The sequence below is a fragment of the Cavia porcellus genome, unplaced genomic scaffold (assembly GCF_034190915.1).
Source record: "Cavia porcellus strain 051 isolate PalLab524CR breed Dunkin Hartley unplaced genomic scaffold, mCavPor4.1 scaffold_1, whole genome shotgun sequence".
Taxonomy (NCBI): Eukaryota; Metazoa; Chordata; class Mammalia; order Rodentia; family Caviidae; genus Cavia; species Cavia porcellus.
Genome location: NW_026947484.1, coordinates 81,840,093 through 81,859,712, shown reverse-complemented (window position 1 = coordinate 81,859,712; position 19,620 = coordinate 81,840,093). Strand labels below are relative to the sequence as shown.

The window sequence follows — 19,620 nt, the reverse complement described above, 5'->3', positions numbered from 1 at the left end:
TTCTTTAAAAAAATTATTTAGTTATTTCTTATGTTTGTTTTAGTTAAGGGGAAAAATTTTTAAAAATTAGGATATATAATAGTAACTCTTTTTGATTTCCTATTAACTTGTTTTGAAGTCCTGTAATACTCCCATGATCTTGTTTTGACTGATTAGACTCTGTTCCATTCTGTATGATAGTATCAAGTTTGAGGGTATAGGCAACTACTTTGAAGGCAATAAGATTCACTAAGATGCCCATTCTGGTTTGACTATTGTCTCCTTTGGAAGTCCTGTAATGTTTACAATGCCTAAGTTTTATTGGTCTTGTTCTCTACTGTTTTGTCCAACTTTATAATATCTAATGAGATAGACAATTCTTTTTAAGGAAACAAGAGACAACGTTGATAACCATTGTTGATAACCTTGTACTCTGTTCTACACCATGTGCTATGTCTATCCTTGGTTTTGACTGACAGCTTTGTTTTACCATATTTGACTGTATTCTCTCCCCCCCAAAAAAGTAATAAGAACTAAGGAGAAATAAAATCCAAAATGTGTAAATTTTGTTGTAAAAAAGAGAGGGGGAAAAAAAAAGAGCTCTAACGGATATAACAGCAAGTGTGTTTAGGAGTGTTAAATAGCTGACTATATTAATGTTTTTGGATCATTGAACACAGCTGTTTGCAGTCTCTCTGTTTGAATGTCCACTTTGTATTCTTTGATACTGTGATTTGAGCAACTATTTCCAAGATGATAATATGTAATCTATTAACAGGTAATGTCTTACTGTTATTTTTTTTGTTTTTTTTTTTGTAGTTCTGTATTACGTGTACCCTTATACCGCTTTGTTTTGTTTTGTGTTTTTCTCTTTTTCCTCTTAAATAAAATAAAAAAAATAAGAAGTGAACTGCAGTATTGTTGATGACATAAAGACAAACCATATATTGGCATACAGTAAAAACTAATAAATAGCAGCAATTTACCACCCTGGAAATAGCAACAAAATCAGCAACAAAACAGTCAAAGACAAACCGGCTCTTACTATAAGAACCAATAAAAACTATAAGTATACCACCCTTAATCTTAGAAAGGAGATGCATAATTATCATATTGACAAATCAAATATTGACATGTAGTCAGTACTAAATGCAACAAACATACTCCCATTAGCAATAGAAAAGAATTGCACAATGATAGCATACACTTAAGTAAATAAAAATTAATAAAACAAGGTTATAATAATAAATGGGGAGTGAAGAATGATAAAACGAAAGAAGTAAAATTTCAAAAATAAGGCAAAGGAAAACAGGAGAGATAAAAGTGATATAAGTTATTCTTTTAAGGAGTAAATAAAAATTAATAAACAGATAAAATGGAAATAAATTAACAAGAATGAAAAGAAAACCAGAGTAAAATAAAGAAGAAAAATGTAAGATAATAGCCAAAAAAAAATGAACAAGCAAAAGAGAGAAAGAAAGAAAAAAGAAAAGACCTCTATACTCTCAACGAGTGGTTTTTCCAGGATCTCTAGTTTGAAATCCACCAGATATGGAGTAGGGATAGTAAGGTACTGTTACAACCTACTTTGTTTCCATACTCACATATTTTAGATGTGAATGTTGAATCCTATCCTGCCTTTCCTGCTGGGTGTGGTCAGTCAATGCTGTCTACTCTAAGGCTACGTCAGTCTGTCACCTCCCATTTTCCATGTCCCTTGTAGACCCCAAATCCCTGCTTTCTCTACCTACTTTTATGGCCTGTGGGTTGTGAGGAGCCCTCTGCCCTTCCAGAGTCCTCTCTATCTGTACAATCATCCAAGCCAAGGCATATCTTTGATACACTGGTAGATGGGGAAAGTAAACAGAACAGAAAGTTCTGTGATTTGTAGGAGGAAATAGGTCTTACTCCCTGGAAGCCACGGAGACCTTTCCAGATTGCTTCTTCTTCTTCTTTTTTTTTTTTTTTTGCTCTACTTCATGCTTTATTTCTTCAGCTTTTCTGGAGTTTTTAGTTTTCCATCAGCTCTCTCTCAACCCAGATATTTTTTTTCTCTTCACCAATGTATTTTCCAAGTATCTCAACTCAGACTCCCAGAGGAGCTATATTTTGCTGCCAGTCTCTACTTCAGCATTTTCAGCTTCTCTCCATTGCTTCTTTGACAAAGCAGCCCTCATTCAAAGTGTTTATCCCCTTTATAAAATATATTATTTTCCCCTGACTTTATATTTCTTTACACTTTTACCACAGCAATGTTCTTCCTACCTAGGATTCACTAGGTTTCAGAAGTATGTAAATATGTATCTTATGGAAAATGTAATTTTTTTAATTTAATGTTTTTCTTATTTTTATGTTTTCTTTCTTAGTCTTTAATTACATGCCGTTGTACAAGACAATACAGGACACATAATTTATAATATTATTTGTAATGGTCACCCAAGGAGTTAAATATAAAGAAAGTGCAGATAATTCTTCCACACACTAAAGACCTAGAGAATCCAGCTGAGGGCCTGGATCTGACAACAATATCCTATCCAGCTAAAGACCTGGAGCTCATGACAATGCCTCCCATGAGTCCACCTGGAAGTCTAGAGTCCACGACAATGTCTCATGTGAGTCTGTTTCACAGATCTGCACTACAAAGACTCAAAGATCAGTAGTGGAAGCCAGAAAGTCTATGCTAACAGGGTGAAGGATCCATGCCAGTAGGAGATGCTCTCAATTCAAACTTCTTTTCTGATTCTTATGCTATAAGACAATAGGTTTTCTCTCATAGTTTTAGCCACCCAACCTGAGCCAAAAGCATACACACAAACTAGGAAATTGATGTTTGTTTTCTCCTGCCAAATTTGACTTCTCGCAGAAACTGTTTTGGTTCACTATTTGGTATCTTTAGGTATTTGTTTCTTTTTTTTTTTCCAGAGTTGACAGTTACCTACAGGATGGTTAGTTTTATAAGTGGTATTTTGGGAGTGATTCTTTGCTTTGGTTTTGTCTGTTGGGTTTTTTCATTGTTGTTGTTAATGTTTCATTGTAAAATAACACATGTGAGAAGACACCTAAGTGAAGTGAGAGAAACTACCTGTATATCTAAACAGGTGATGTAAGATATCTTATAGAAGGGCACATAGCCAAGAAAGAAAAATATATGAGTGTGTGTAAGGCCACTATTTGAGAAGGGCAGGAGAGAAAGTCAGAAAGGAAGACCAGGTCATATAGTAACTTGTATCCCATAGTAACTACTATAGATTTTATTTTAAGTATGGTGAGGTTTTTTCAGAGTATCTGTGATAGTCAACATTATATAAAATATTTAAAGTTTCATAAATACTCTAAGAAGTGATTTAAAGTTTTTAAAAAGAAGTTCAATTAAGAAGCTATTACATCATTTAAGCAAGTGATGATAATAGTTCCATTTGGAGTGTATTTTGAAGGTGGAAGCATCGAGTTTCTAATAAATTACAGAGAAAGTGTGAAATAAATGTAAGCATTGATGAACTTCCCACGGGGGACCAAGGACAATGCCCTTTACTGAGATTAGGGTAAATAGATGTGGTAAAAGAAGAATCAAGAGTTCATTTGGCCTGCAATAATTAAGGTCTACTAGACATATTATGCTCTTAGATATGTGAATTTGAAGTTACTCAGTGCAAAACTGAGGTACTTGATGAATTTGGATAGGGAGGGAATGAAAACAGAAAAGCAGAGATCTGAAAATTAAATCTGAAGCATTTCATTCAACATTAAGGTATTGGAAAGTGTCGGGAAATCCAACAAGTAAAACAAGAAGAAAGTATAATGTAATAAAAATAAAGCCAGGAAAGTGTGATATTTAAGGAAGGGGATGAAAAAATAATTAAAATATATTATGTGAATGTACCAACTCCCCATAATGAATGCATTCATTATGTACTGAAACTCTGTACTAAAACTGTTTAAAAGAATAGTTAGGAAAGAATACTGCTCATTAGTTCTGGAAATTTGAAGATAATAATTATCTTTGTGAGCGATGTTTAAGCAAAAGTGTGGCAGCAAAGGCCATCAAGAAAGAATAGGATAATTGTAGAGATTATGAAAATAAGCAATTCTTTCAAAGAATTTTTCTGACAGAAACCAGTGAAGCTTGCCTTTCTTTTATCCTTTTTATCCCATCCAAAGCTACAAACATTTTGCTTGGTACCATCCACACCCAGGGAAAGGTTACCCTCTTTAGTACATATATTCAACCAGACACAGCACCATGCTAATTCATTCAGGGGACTAATCCATATGTCATACACCCTTAATCTTTATTCATATACCCTAATCTAGTATCACACATTCATGATCTGGCCACCTTCCAAAAGTCCTGCTTAGAATCTTTGGGGAGACACCTGGACACAAGGCATAACATGCCAAAGTCATAATTTTAAAAAAGGGAGGCAGCTTCTTCCTTGGGGAAACACCAAATGGTTGCTGACGCTGGCAGGTCAGGAAGGTCAGCAGGAAGGTCCAAAGAACCCAGGGGCTCAGGCATGTGAGGCCAAGGCAGCTTCTGTCCAGGTTTTGGCAGTGGCCTTTGAGGCTATGGGTGCTAGCATGTCAGGGCCCTGGGCTGGGGCTATAGGGTTTGTGGTAAGACCACAGCCATAGCCATCTTTGATGTTATTTCCAAGACCTGACCCTTGACCTTATAGCCTTCAAAGTAGCTGGGATTATAAATTGTGTCACTGTGCCAACTTCTGGCCATCTTTTTGTCTATTGTATTGCTGTTTGTTGTTCAAGCTATCTATAAATGGTTCTGTGATAATCCTTAGTGACAATTTGTGTAAGATTAAAATATTTACTTTAATCCCTTTGCCATGTCTGCTGGGAAGTTAGATCACTTGTAACTCTGGAGGGGAGAACAAGCTTATCATTCTGTGTGGAGCACCATATTTTCACACCTTTGAACATTACTGTTAGGTATTTTAAAGAAACTGGAAAGAATACTGGTACGGATATCAAGAGATGTGTTTTCTAGGCCAATCTCTGTCCCTTACTAGAACAAAGGAAAGCAAATAGTCCTCATTTTATGCTCATTCTTCAAAAATGGGACCTTTTTTGATAGTTTGTAGTTACAATAGTTGTTAAGATTTTCATGAAACTGTATTAGAAAAGGCATGTGAAATCAAGTGACCATTTGTTAAACACTAGATTGAAAATGAGTGGCTGGACTCAAAGGATGCCATGTTCTTATTTGGAAGCTTCCTTATTAGCCATTGGCACAGAAGCACCAGGTACCTGACTTTTTCTCCATCTCAACCTTTAGAGGCAAAAGAAGCTGACCAAGGCCATCCTAGAAGATAAACAAAGGACAGTATATTTGGACATTTCCTTTCTAGGCAAAGGAAATCTACCTCCAAATTTATGCATAATTTAGAAACAGGTCCCTCTGTGCTTAGATTCTCTTATTTGAAAAATAAGATGACTGAAGGTGAGCATCTTTAAAATATTGTTCAGTACTAGTATTCTACAGTGGTACCTCAGCTTACCAACAGAATTTGTTTCACAGTTTTCTAGAAGGTAAGTGCATTTGTGTTTGTATGAGGAAGATGGCCATAGTCCTGTTTATCACTTAATGCAGAAGCAAAATTTTGTTAAACACTTATTTGCAAGGACAATTGTTCACAAACAGAAGTGTTTATGAATTGAGGTATTACTGTAATTCTATTCCACATATGTATGCATCTTTAATCTTTAGGTTTATTATTTTTTTCATGAAGACACTGTTGTAATCTTTCATTTTTATCTCCTTTTGTCTCAATTCAAAACGTTAATCTAGAGTCTCAGTGCTCTAAATGCTGCAAAACCCACTTGTGAAAAGGCATATGTTCCTTCCTAACATTCATCATGACTCATATTAAATGAAAGGAAATGTGAAAATTCTGTATAGATAGAAAAGAATAACTTACGTCATTTTTCAAGTAAATTATAAAAATAGCTCAGTTGGATCAGTAGCCAATTTCTGTCTTTCAAATATATATCTAACTCTCATGCTTACATAGAACTATGTAATGAATGTAGGTCAGTACTCATGTTTTGAATTAAGTTGTCACAGGTGAAGGTTTAAATTTTTCTGCAGGGTATTTTGCTTTTGAGAAGTAGCCTTTATAGAAATTTCACTTAACACCACCTGCCAAGAACAGTAGTACTGTACTTCTCTGTACCTGACTTCTTCATTAGCTCCCTTTCTATTTTGTGCTAGTTTTTAGGATAAACTTTCTGAAGCAAAAATCTCTGGGATCTATGTTCATAGACTCGGCATGCTCTGGCAAGTGCCAGGGAAGGTGCCATAGGAAGCTAAGATTTGTTGAGTGCCTATTGAATGCCAGGTGATTTTTGTACATTATAGCATTATACACATTATATAATTTAATCTATACTATATCCTCATAAAGAACACTGAAACATGATTCAGTTCCTTGCCCAAAATAACATTGCTAAAAATACTGAATCCAGATTTAAACACAGGGTGGACCCAACTGCACTGTATCAGCTGATTCTATTCTTGTGTTAATATTAATATTAAAAATTTGATACTAACTCACTCTCAGTTGGGATCCAAGCAGGAAAGCAGAATTTCTGTAGACATTCCTAAGTAAGGGAATGACATCCAAGAGGGTGAAAGGCGTTAGCATTCACAAGAGCTATATTGCTGAAGATGCTAGACATTTCTGAGGATGCTGTTTCTTGGGATTAAACAGCTGTTGTCATCTTCCAGTAATGTGAGAATCCTCATTCCCACTGAGTCTGCAAGATTGTATCCACTAATAAGACTTCTAGAGCTTATGGTTTTCTACCAAATCTAGAGGCAGAAAAATGAGACAAAATGCTCTGCAATGTTTCCAGTCTTTCCCATAAGACCTTCCTTAGGCAGAATCTAACTGGAAATTTCCCAGCAAGATAACCTAGAAAATTTAGTCTGCAGATTTTTCAGCACTCTAAAATAAACCAGAATGATGAAAGCAGGAATAAAGTTAAAAGCCAGCTTTCCTTGGAAGTAGTAACATAGCATTGATTTTACTATTCCCTTAGTTTTAGAGGCTTCTTTTTGTATAAATCAAGTGTGATTCACTGTCCAAGGGCTGAGTGACTAGATCTCCGCCTCTGACTTACGCAGAAAAAGAGTTTATTGCAATACATTTGGGTAACTCACAGAAATGCAAGAAACCTAGAGAAGCCAGTTTAAAGAGTGTATTCTTGTCTGCTTCTCCTCCTTTCTCTGTCTTTTTCTTGGCTGCCGTGGGATAAGCTTTGCCTTCTTCCAGGCCCCTCTCCTATGCACTTTCTGGCTTGGTGCTAGATTAGATAGATTAAATCCTCTTAAAAAAACTGTGATCCATGAGCCAAACTAAACTTCTCCTTTAAGTTATAGATGTCAAGTATTTTGTCCCAGCAATGAAAAAGCATGCAATATAGAGTTCATTATTCTAGGAAATGTACTGTCTGCAAGTATGATGACAGCTGCTTTCATTCTGACACAGCTTTGCTATAAACCATGTACTTTCTTTTGGAATTCTTAACCCAGAAAGATACATTTAAAAAAAAATTTTAAATGAGCCAAAATTAAAATAACAGTCATATCTTTAATAACCTAACTGCAATAGTACAAGAAGAGACTAAAGAGTGCCCACTCCCTCCTTTCCTTTTTCCCTAGTCATTCCCTAGGAATGACTTACTGTTAAGGGAGTCTCAAAGCAAAATCTAGAGCCAGAACCAGAGGTAATGAAAAAAAGCCATTATGGGTTGGCTGTGGAGTGTTCGCAAAGGCTCATTTGTTAAAAATTTGTCCTCAGCTTGTAGTACTATTAAGAGGTGATTGAAATTTTAAGATGTGTGGTCTAGTTAGAAGAGGTAGGCCATTGGTTGTGTGCCTTTGCAGGATATATTTTATTTGCTCCCTCTCTCCCTTATTTCTTCATTCCCTCCTTTCTCTTTATTCTTCCTTCTTTTCTGGCCACCATGACTCTTGAACCTGCCTCATTATTCAAGTGCAAAGTAATGGAACTGGCAGACCATGGATTGAAACCTCTCTGGAACTAAGAACCAAAATACTAAATCTTTCCTCCTTTTAAACTTATGTCAGATATTTTGTCACAGTGGCAAAAAGCTAACTAACATAATGTGGAAAAATACTAAGTAGTGAGTTAGAGTGAGGAAAGTGTTTTCAATTTCCTTTGATAAATCAAAGCTTTTTAAATGGAGGCACATGGATGAGGAATGCAGATATGTGTAAAAGCATAGCTGGTCCAGAGCACCTGATTTCTGTTTCCCTGAAAATGAGACCTAACTGAAATGACCTAACCAGAACCAGCCCTAGCCGGTTACTATCATGGGGATTGCCAGTGTCATGCAGAAGATTGTACCTCACTATTCTCTTGCTCAGTGACTACCCTGTAATGGAAATTCAGGCAAGAATAGGCTGACTGGGGTTGCTATTTTTTTTTCTTATTAGTTCTAATTCAGAAAAACACAGTTCCTTGACCATGATTCTCTTCTAAGACCATAAGGCATTGGCTGTATATCATTTCTGGTGTGGAAAAGACATGTATCCAGCCAAGTACAGCCTTTGTGATTGTCTGTGGTCAGGCCTGAAAGATCACACAGATGATTTTGTCCAGAATCTGGAGTTCTAACTTCTCAGCCCTAGTCCTGCTACTTTAGCCAAGGCTTCCATCCTCTCTAGTTTCCAGAATTACAACATCCTTCTCATTGGTCTCCTTTAAGCCAATCTTACTACCCTCCATTCTCTTTAAAAATAAATCTGCCAAAGAATCTTTATAAAGTACAAATATGCCCATATCAGTGATGGTCCCAAAAGAATAGATTCCAATGCAAATGGTTCAAATGAAAAATTTTGATGAAGGGATTACCTATGGAAGTATAGGAAATACTAAAAAAAAACTAAAAAATAGGAAAATTATATCCATTATTGGCTTAACAGGAAAGAAATAGTTACTCAGTAAGAGCTGGAGCCACAAAAGGCTCGCTGGCTGCACCTAGGGCCCCGGAGAGGTATACCCACTAAAGAAGAGGGCACAGAGGATAGACACTACACTGGTTAAACTAATCTGGAGGTCAATTAGAAAAGGAGTCTGGGTAATAGACCCCGTGGGGATCAGGTTTCCAGAACAGAAGCAAGAAATGACAGAGATAAGAGAAACTAAATATTTCTTCTGTTTATAACCTACCGAGTCCACACTGCATGTACATTAAGGTACAAGATTCTAGATAAGGCTTCTAGATCCTTCCTGATCTGAGCTGGGATCCTTCCTTAACAGTTTCATCCCCTTCACTTTGTACATCAGCCACACTGTTTATTTTTGTTCTCTCCATCCTTACCTTTTTTGTTTATATAAGGCCTTTCTAAGGTGTATTCTATCTCCAACCATCCTTTTTTTAACCTGAATATAGCTCACTAAATTTTCAGATCTTAATTGTCACTCTGAAGAAATTTTATTATTACATGGCCTTGAATGAGTCTAGTATTTTCCCATGGATTTCCATATCCTACGTGTAATCAACATCTTCAATAAAAGGCCTGTAACTCCCACTGTAGTGAAAACGTCAAGGAACACAGATTGCACCTGACATATTCACTGTTGTATTTTCTTCGGTAGTTGAGAATTTAGCTATATTTCATGTATTTGTCATTGTTTAGCATTTTCATGACTTTTCTCTATTCCTATGTTATGTAAATATTTTTATTAGATAAGGCTGTGAAATTTTATCAGTGATTTTCAATAAGTCACTAATAAAATCATATTTTCTTTAATTTGTTGTTGTACTGAATGATGTTAAATAGTTGATTTTACAATGTATCCTTAGATTCTTATATCTCATAAGAAAAACAATATATATGTATAATCAAGTACTGGCTAATGCTGTTGTGGAAGGTGTTGAGCTGGCAGGCTGGACTCTTAAGGACACCAGATGGCCCATTTCAAAGGCCTTCACCCTTCATGAGGAGACATTGTTGTAAATGAAGTCCAATGACATTCTGCTAGGAAATTTTCTCTTGCTCCAGGAAAATCAATCTTTTTGTTCTCTTTAGTTCTTTAACTGATGGAATGAGGCCCATCTACATTATGGAGAGAAACCTGCTTTACTCTATGGATTAAAAAATTCATTTTACTCAACAACCAAGGAGAGATGTGGATTTTGGATGGACAACTAACAGCTACTACCCCTAAGACAAGGGGGAAAGACTGTTCATTTTTTGGCTTTAGACATTGTGATGCTGTAACTTTTGGCAGAAAAAGATAGTCTGAAGGTAAATACCAGATAATGAAATTTTAAAATTCTGATCTCCCTTTACTGATGTAATTGAGACACTAAATTAGCTCCCTATGAGGCACTACTACCCCTAAGGTGGTATATGTGTGTGTATATGTGTGTGTGTGTTTTCCTTATTTTTAAATAAGTTCTGATGTTTATGATAGTCAAAATATTTATCAATCTCATAGATCCTTTGTTTAAAAGCTTTTAAATTTGTTTTATAGGATTTTACAAGCTGTATTTTAAAGTATTTCTGTTCAAATGTAAATTCTTCAATGTGTAGACCCAAGGTTTTCTTAATGTCAAGAAGATATTCATCTGATACTGATATTTATTTGTCTCTATTTTTTCTCATTCTAGGCCTATCTGACCTGTAGGCTTTGGTTTTATTTTCTCTTATAATTTTTATCCCATAATTTTTGCTCGATGTATTGAGTCATTTCTTCTGCTTGATCTTCCAGATAACTGCTTTTTACCACACTCCTCATTTCATAGTTCTAGTACTTTCCTAGCATGTTCAAGGTCCTGAGTTTGGTATCCTGCACTACAAAAGCAAACAAAAATAACAATGAGAGATAAGATTGATTTACTTGTAATATCTGGTGCAGGGTTTCACCTTTGTTGCCTTTTATTCTAGTTATTCACCGATATTGCAAATTTTAATATTTTTCTTTAAAGTTGAATTGGACTTTAATTATTGTCTTTTTAGATTTAGAAGAGAAGAAGAATGCTAAGATTCAGTAACATCAGATCAAGCCTTGTGCTAAACATTTAAGTAAGCATTTACTTACTTGGGTAGCTTTGCCATCTGCCCCACAAGTATTTTGCCACACTCAGAATAACACCAATTCCTGGCACCAAAGAAAGAATAACACTTTTAAATTTCTTTCTTAGCTTCCTTAGAAAAGGACTGTAATGATTATACTTAATTGTGCCTGGGAGCCACCTAGAGAATTAGTAAAGTGCAATGTTAGGTGTGTCTGAGAAGGTCATGGAGGCATGGCCCTGGAGAATATACCTATGCTGTGGCTCCTTCTTGCCTGCAACTGTGCCCTTAATCTGCTTCCTGGCCATCTTAAACTAATCAGCTTTGCTCCACCATGTCCTTCTGCCATGATGATACTGCTTTGGTGCCAGCTGATCATGTACAATTTTTGAAACCTTGAGCCAAATAAACCCCTTTTCCTTTAAGTTGTGGGTATCATATATTTCGCCCAGCAAAAAGAAAGTTGATTGTTAACAGAAAACTGGTCCGGAGATTTTGCTGTGATTGTAGCTGATCATGTGGTTCAGAGATGTTTGGAGCTGGTCTGTGGGAAGAGTTTGGAAAAGTTTGGAGAATCAGGCTAGACAAGCATTAAATGCTATAAGCAGATCCCTAATGGTTAATTCTGAGGACCAGAATATTAATAGGAATGTGGGGAGTAAAAGCAGATCATGAAGTTTTAGTTTGGAAACAGTAGCCATGTTTAGAAGTAGCCATGCATGTTATACTCTGGCAAAAAGTTTGCCTAGGTTTTGCTCATGTCCTGAGACTGCACCACTTGTTTGAAGATATGTTTCTTTGTTATTTTTAAAAATAATTTATTAGTACATATTTGTAGTACATAATGGTTATATTCATTGTGGGGAGTTGGTGTATGTATGTAACAAATCCTAATTCTTTTTATTTCTCCTTCCTCTCTTGGCCTTCCTCTCTCATGCTGCAAGTACAACTTGTTCTTCTTACTAAAGTAAGACTTGTGAGACCAGATGAGCTTCGAGAAAGTGATCATTTTCTTCTGGGAGTTTTGTTTTACATATCAAGAAAATCACTGCACTAAAGTAAAAGGTGCTTTAGTAAAAGTTACCATTGCTCTGAAGATTTAAGTATTTCATACATGGCACTAATAGCATTATCTGAGGTAGACACTGCTATTAATCCTATTTCATGGGCAAGAAAAGAAGTAACAAAACTGGGATTTAGGGGCTGGGGATTTAGCTCAGCAGCATAAGCGCCTGCCTTGTAAGCAGGCAGTCATGAGTTTGATCTCTGGGGGTGCAGGGTGGGGGGAAGCTGGGATTTAAAGCCAGATGACCTGGCTTAGAAAATATGTTCTTAGCTGTGTTGAACACAATTTTTCAGCATTTGTCTTCTTATTATGTAAGCCTGAAATCAATCATTGATGAATTTAAAGCTAGCCAGAGAAATAATACAGTATAAGGGTCAAAAAAAAACTATGGAGCTGATCTCTACTACTTATAAACTATATGAACTTGGTCAACTTTTCTGTGCCTTAATTTCTCTATACAGATATTCTTCAGTAAACCTATTAATTTAACCACTATTCAAACTTTTCATTGAAGTATGCTGTTTGGAATACAACATACTGCTCTAGTTTGTGACTCATCTTTTTTTTGGTACAATTCTATACATCTTGCCACAATGTCTTTTTTTGTGTGTACAGATAAACTTGTTTATATAGTACAGTAATTTTTACTGAATGCACTCTATATACAGTACTGTAGTGTTATGTTCTGTTATACATTACAGGACTACATGTTATGCCAATGTTTTACAAATAAAAGCAAAATCAAATTGGTGTTTCCTTTGATCATTCTTTTGTTCTAAATATTGTAATGTTCATAGTATATACAATTCCTCAGTTTGTGGCCAATTCAGTTAATGACCTAGTTGCAGGAACAGAATCCAGTTGTTAAATGAGGAATGTCTACATATAAAATGGAAATAATAGTAATTACTTCATAGGGTTGTTGTGAAAATTAAATGTGTTTGTAAATGTAAGATTTTTAAAACTCATAATAAACATAACATCTCTATTAGCTATTGTTAGTTGTGGGGGATGAGGTGTCACTTTGTAGGCCCAACCCCCTCTAACCTGCAATTTACAATAGCCGCCCTGGTATGCGAGAAGGAGGTAGAACGGGAATGCCCGTTCTCAGTGAGCCCTCACCCTCTGGAATCCATACTGTGAGCTGGCTTTGTTTTGCAGAAGTCTTGAGGAAGTGGCTGGCCACCCTTTGTGACACTAACAGCAGACAAATTAACAACATTCTTGAGCTAATGAATTTCTTCCTGGGCTAGAGAAGTTGTGAGAACTGGTTGTGATTATTTACTTCACTTAGATAGTTTTAGAATAAACATTGTAGTCTGTCACGTTGTAGCTTGCCACAAAGAATGCCTTTTCACTACTTAATTATCTGGGCTCTGTGAATTGATCGGGTTTACTATATATGAATCCTAAAATAAAGATTGTGCGTACAGTGCAGTGCAGTGCAGTGTAACGCGGTGCAGACAGCAAAGGTGTCTCTCCTGTCTTTCTTTTCCAAGCGCTGTACCCCCCGTGTCCCGACAAGGCGTGCGTGTTTACCTTGCCCGGAGTTCAGAGTGCTCTAGACACTCACGACAAGTGGCGCCCGAATTCAGGGACTCCGAAGGTCGCTTAGGAAGGTAAGTATAATTTTATTACGGGGAAATGGGACAATCTGCTTCCTCTCCTTTCTTAAAAATTCTTAAACATTTATTATCTATATATGGCATATCGCTCAGGTCAGCTGACTTGGATATGTGTATTGATACAATTAAAGAATATAATCCTTGGTTTCCAGATGAAGGAACTTTGGATGTAGAAGTATGGAGGAAGGCAAGGGTTAGTATAGAAAGGGCTATGCAACAGGAGGAAAAGATTCCTTTACGTTTTTGGGCTATTTGGTCGGTTGTGTACTCTTTATTAAAAGCTATGGAAGATGAACATATTGTAGAAAATCTTCAACTAGAAATTAAGCCAGTTATTCAGGAATTGCCCCTCACAGAGGAGGAGCAGAATGTAGTTCAAAATGACGCTATCGCTTTAAGTAGTGAAAAGGCGTCCAAACCAAAAGTAAAATCCGCTACAGCCGACTCAGCTTTAGCTGCCGCAGCAATATCAAATTATGACAATCGCCCAATTTTACAGGCTATACAGCATTTAACACAAGAGGTGAAACAACTCTCCGTTAAGCAGAACCCGCCTGTAGTTCCCTCTGCACCTCCTCCATCTAACCCTAATTGGAGTAAAGCCAAGCTAGCTTTGGCTGATTTACCAAAATTAGGGGATTCTGATGAGGAAAAGCCTGCCTTTGCTTTCCCTGTAATCAGGCCTCAGCCAATAGATGGAGAGGCAGTTCCCCCTAGATGGGAAGCATTTAATATGGATGATTTAGCAAAATTAAAAAAGGCTGTAACCCTTTATGGCCCTCAGGCTCATTACACTAGAGAATTAATAACATCGGTAGCAGATCACTATGGTAATCTTGCTCCTTATGATTGGAAAGCCTTGGCCAAAATTCTTTTAAAAGAGCCAGAATATTTACAGTGGCACATGTGGTTTATGGAAGGTTGTGCGAAAAAGGCAAGACAAAAATGCTGATATAGTGATAGAAATGTTTTAAAAGATATTTTAAAAACTTTACCTCAATATTTTTCTCCGTTTGGACTTGTAATAGCACAGGATAAAATTCAAAAGGAAGAAGTTAGTCATTATTTGGGATATATTCTTACTAGACAAAAGGTGATTCCACAAAAAATGTCTATTAGGAGAGATAAGTTATCCACTTTAAATGATTTTCAAAAATTATTAGGGGATATTAATTGGCTTCGTCCCACACTAGGTATTCCTACCCATGCATTACAGCATTTGTTTGCTACTCTACAGGGCTCTTCAGATCCATCCAGCCCTCGTTCTTTAACAACAAAAGCCGAGCAAGAATTACAGTTTGTAGAACAACGAATTAAGGATGCATTTTTAATTAGGATTGATCCTAAATTGCCTCTAACTTTATATATTATTAATACTTTTCAATATCCCTCTGCAGTTTTAGGTCAAAATGCTATGCCAGTAGAATGGGTATTCACTAAAACTAAGCAATCTAAAAATGTTATGCCTTATATTGACATGGTTGCAGCTTTAATTATGAATGGTAGAGCTCGTTCTATAACTTTGATAGGAGAAGATATAAACAATATAGTTATCCCTTTAACTAAGGAACAATGGGAATATTTGTTGTCAATTACTGAAACCTTACAAATTGCTTTAGCAGATTTCATGGGAACTTTTTCATATCATTTTCCTAAAAGTAAATTATGGGATTTTTTTAGACGTCAACAATTTGTGGTTAATACCTTATTAGCTGTACAGCCAATTCCACAAGCTTTGACTATATTTACAGATGGATCTAAAAATAAAGCTGCATATTGGACTCAAAAATCTTACTGGGTACGTCAGACAAATTTTAACTCTGTACAACAAAATGAACCTTTTGCTATATTACAAGTGTTTTTAGATTTTCATAACCAACCTATTAATATTATAGCCGATTCGGCCTATTCTGTTGGAGTAGTGACAAATATCTATTCAGCTGTGTTATATTCTAATAAGCCTGCTTTATTGTCTTTATTTCAAAATTTACAAATACATGTTCAAAAAAGAAATCATTCTTATTTTATTACTCATTTACGTTCTCATTCTCAGTTACCCGGACCATTAGTATCAGGTAACAATACAGTGGATTCCTTAGTTATGTTCACCACACCCGTTGAAGAACATCAATTTAATCATGCAAATGCAGGACATTTGCATCTTAAATATAAGATACCTTTTACAAAAGCTAAACAAATTGTAAAAGCCTGCCCTATTTATAGACCATTACATTTAAAAATTATTCCCGCAGGTGTCAACCCTCGAGGAACTCAACCTAATAAATTATGGCAAATAGATATTACACATGTACCTTCTTTTGGTCGGCTTTCTTATGTACATGTAGTTATTGATACCTATTCTTCATTTCTATGGGCTACTGCTCAACAGGGAGAATCCACTAAAAATGTTATTGTACATTTATTGGAGACTTTTGCAGTTATGGGAATTCCTTCTAAAATCAAAACAGATAATGGACCTGCTTATACTAGCAGAACATTTAAACAATTTTGTGATCTCCATAATATTATTCATATTACAGGGATTGAATATAACCCCCAGGGTCAAGCTATTGTTGAAAGAGCACATGGCACTCTTAAGTTGCAAATTAAAAAATTAAAAAGGATGAGTCAGGAGGATATTCAGATACCAATACTGTTTAAATTGCAAAACAGTCCAAAAACATTACTGCATCAAGCATTGTTTATTTTAAATTTTCTCAATTTACCACAAGGTGAAATATTAACAAGAGCTGAAAAACATTTTGAACAGCAACAACAGCCTTTTGTGATTAATGAACCTATTTGGACTAAAACAGCTCCAGAGGCTGAATGGGAGAGGGGCACATTGCTCTATAGGGGGAAAGGTTTTGGTTATATCTCCACAGAAAATGGAATTCAGCAGTGGGTCCCTGGACGATGGATCAGGACCCGCGTCTCCAGATCCTGTTCACCAGCCCCGGAGACAACTCCCCAAGGAACCGGAACCGTGCCTTCAGAAGCGAGCGCGAAACCAGCTAGAAGCTGAGGATGCTGAGTTTGTTCCTATCGCAGCCATGGCCAGATTACAGCTAAGAAAATCCCGCCGCTCACAGCGACCAAATTTAAATCCCCTCCCTACATGGGGACAATTAAAGAAATTGACCATAGAAGGGCAACGGCTTGTCCTTCAAGCAGGAAAGCCTTTAAACCCTGAAAACTTGTTTTTAGCTTTATGTGCCTTGCTCACCGTTGCATCGGGGACTGAGGTACCTCCGCATTCGTACTGGGCATATATTCCAAACCCCCCTTTATTAGAACCTGTAAAATGGGGAACTAGTGATATTTTACTTTATACCACACCTAGAGAAATTTTGTCAGCACCGTGGGCTGATTTAACCCCCCACAATCAAGATGATGGGACACTATTCAATTTTACTTATTATGGTAATCAAAGGCCTATTTGCATTGGGGAACCGCCTTGCATCCCTCTGGGATGGCAGTATTGGATTCAACATGGAATAAAAGCAGGCAACAAAAGGACAAGGCTTCAAGCCTTGGCTGCTCAAACCTTTAATGTTACCTGGAGAAATTTAACAGCACCTGATACAAATACATTTCCTGTATGCCCTGAATTTACTTATAAAAATATTTCTTATAATCCCATAATTTGGCAACTATGTATGGGAAAATTTGCTAAAAATATTGATGGGTATATTATTTGGGGACCATTTGGAAAATTCGTTAATGGATGTGCTGAATGGAATGAGACAAGATGTAATCTCTCTGTTGTGTATAGTCTTCCAGATCCAAAGAAAATAACTGACGGAGCTCCTATATTTCAACAAAAGACGGCTCTCTTGTGGTGGGGAGATGGTGGAATCGCTAACCCTGCTGTTGCAGCCGAAGAATACCCTCATCACCTTCAAAATCATATTTGGAAGATCCCAGCCGCTATGCAACCTGTAACCTTGTACAATGTTTCATATTCAGGGACTAGTCGATCTGTATCTACTACTTATAATTTTACTAGGTTTAAAATGTATAATATTACTGTTTGTGCACCTCTGCCTTATGTCTTTTTAGTGGGAACTTTTAATTTTACACATTTTTCTTGTACTTGTTTAAATTGTCAATTGTTTACATGCTTAAATAACACACTAAATTTCACTAAGCCTTATACAGTTATGCTGTTACAACAAAAAACTCATATTTGGTTGCCTGTAAATTTAACTCGACCTTGGTCTCAAGACCCGGTAATTTCTGTTACTACTGAATTTTTTAAACATCTGTTAAAACGTACAAAAAGATTTATTGGAATAGTGGTTGCTGTACTGTTAAGTCTGATAACTGTAGCCTCTCTAGCAGCAGTCTCAGGAGTAGCTTTACAAACCTCTTTGCAAGAAAAACATGTTGTCGAATTATGGCATGAGAATTCTCATGAACTTTGGTTAACTCAGTGGCAGATAAACGCCAGACTACAACAACAAATAGACCTCCTTAAACAAACAGTTGAATGGATGGGTAGAAAAATATTGGCTCTTCAGCATCAAGTGTTTTTAAAATGTGATTGGAATTCAACTACTTTCTGTATAACCCAACGACCTTATAATCAGACAGAACATGAATGGGAAATGATTAGAATGTATTTAAATGGAAACACCTCTGCCCAGGAGGAAATAGAATCTTTGCATAATCAAATTGACAAGGATTTTGCAAAGCAAAATGATGATGAATCTCTAGCACAATTCGCGCAATTGCTTGCTCAATCTTTGAAAGGATTAGATTCCAAAGGAATCTGGCAGAGCATTACCCACACTTTTAGTGGCATGGGACTTAGTTTAATTATAGTTCTCATTGCCATAGTTCTTGTGTATTTTTACTGCATAAGACGAAATGCTATTAATAACCTGATCTTATGGAAATTGTTGTTAAAAAATAAAAAGGAAGGAAGTGTGGGGGATGAGGTGTCACTTTGTAGGCCCAACCCCCTCTAACCTGCAATTTACAATAGCCGCCCTGGTATGCGAGAAGGAGGTAGAACGGGAATGCCCGTTCTCAGTGAGCCCTCACCCTCTGGAATCCATACTGTGAGCTGGCTTTGTTTTGCAGAAGTCTTGAGGAAGTGGCTGGCCACCCTTTGTGACACTAACAGCAGACAAATTAACAACATTCTTGAGCTAATGAATTTCTTCCTGGGCTAGAGAAGTTGTGAGAACTGGTTGTGATTATTTACTTCACTTAGATAGTTTTAGAATAAACATTGTAGTCTGTCACGTTGTAGCTTGCCACAAAGAATGCCTTTTCACTACTTAATTATCTGGGCTCTGTGAATTGATCGGGTTTACTATATATGAATCCTAAAATAAAGATTGTGCGTACAGTGCAGTGCAGTGCAGTGTAACGCGGTGCAGACAGCAAAGGTGTCTCTCCTGTCTTTCTTTTCCAAGCGCTGTACCCCCCGTGTCCCGACAAGGCGTGCGTGTTTACCTTGCCCGGAGTTCAGAGTGCTCTAGACACTCACGACAGTTAGTTTTTTCACACAGGTTCAAAAACAAACATTCTTTCCAATTCATTGTAAAATTTTCTTATGTTTGCTGGGGATTTAGCTCAGCAGCATAAGTGCCTTGCAAGCGTGGGGTCGTGAGTTCGATCCCTGGTACCAATAAAAAAAAAAAATGGGTTAAATTTTCTTATGTTTAAATCTCCTCCTTTAGTTTGACTAAAGCTTGAAAACCTCTACTTCATTAAAAATTGGAAGATTTTGCAAGGCCTGCTTTCAAAATTAACCTCTCAGTGGCCATTCAAGTTAGCAATGTGAGTGACTTTCATGGCATTCCCAAACTTGTCCTGACAGTTCCTCCCTAACCCTTTAGGTCCAGTCTTCTGGCAAAGAAAATAAAAAGTAA

General features: G+C 36.6%; 1 protein-coding gene across 1 annotated transcript; it reads left to right on the top strand.

Annotated features, from left to right (window-relative positions):
* Positions 1–10,094: 10,094 nt before the first annotated feature.
* LOC134476469 (endogenous retrovirus group K member 13-1 Env polyprotein-like) lies at positions 10,095–19,133 on the top strand. Its single transcript, XM_063250872.1, has 3 exons — positions 10,095–10,273; positions 13,610–13,729; positions 16,621–19,133. Exon 3 carries the CDS (start codon positions 16,624–16,626, stop codon positions 18,706–18,708), a length of 2,085 nt encoding a protein of 694 aa, XP_063106942.1. The 5' UTR covers positions 10,095–10,273; positions 13,610–13,729; positions 16,621–16,623; the 3' UTR covers positions 18,709–19,133.
* Positions 19,134–19,620: the final 487 nt, after the last annotated feature.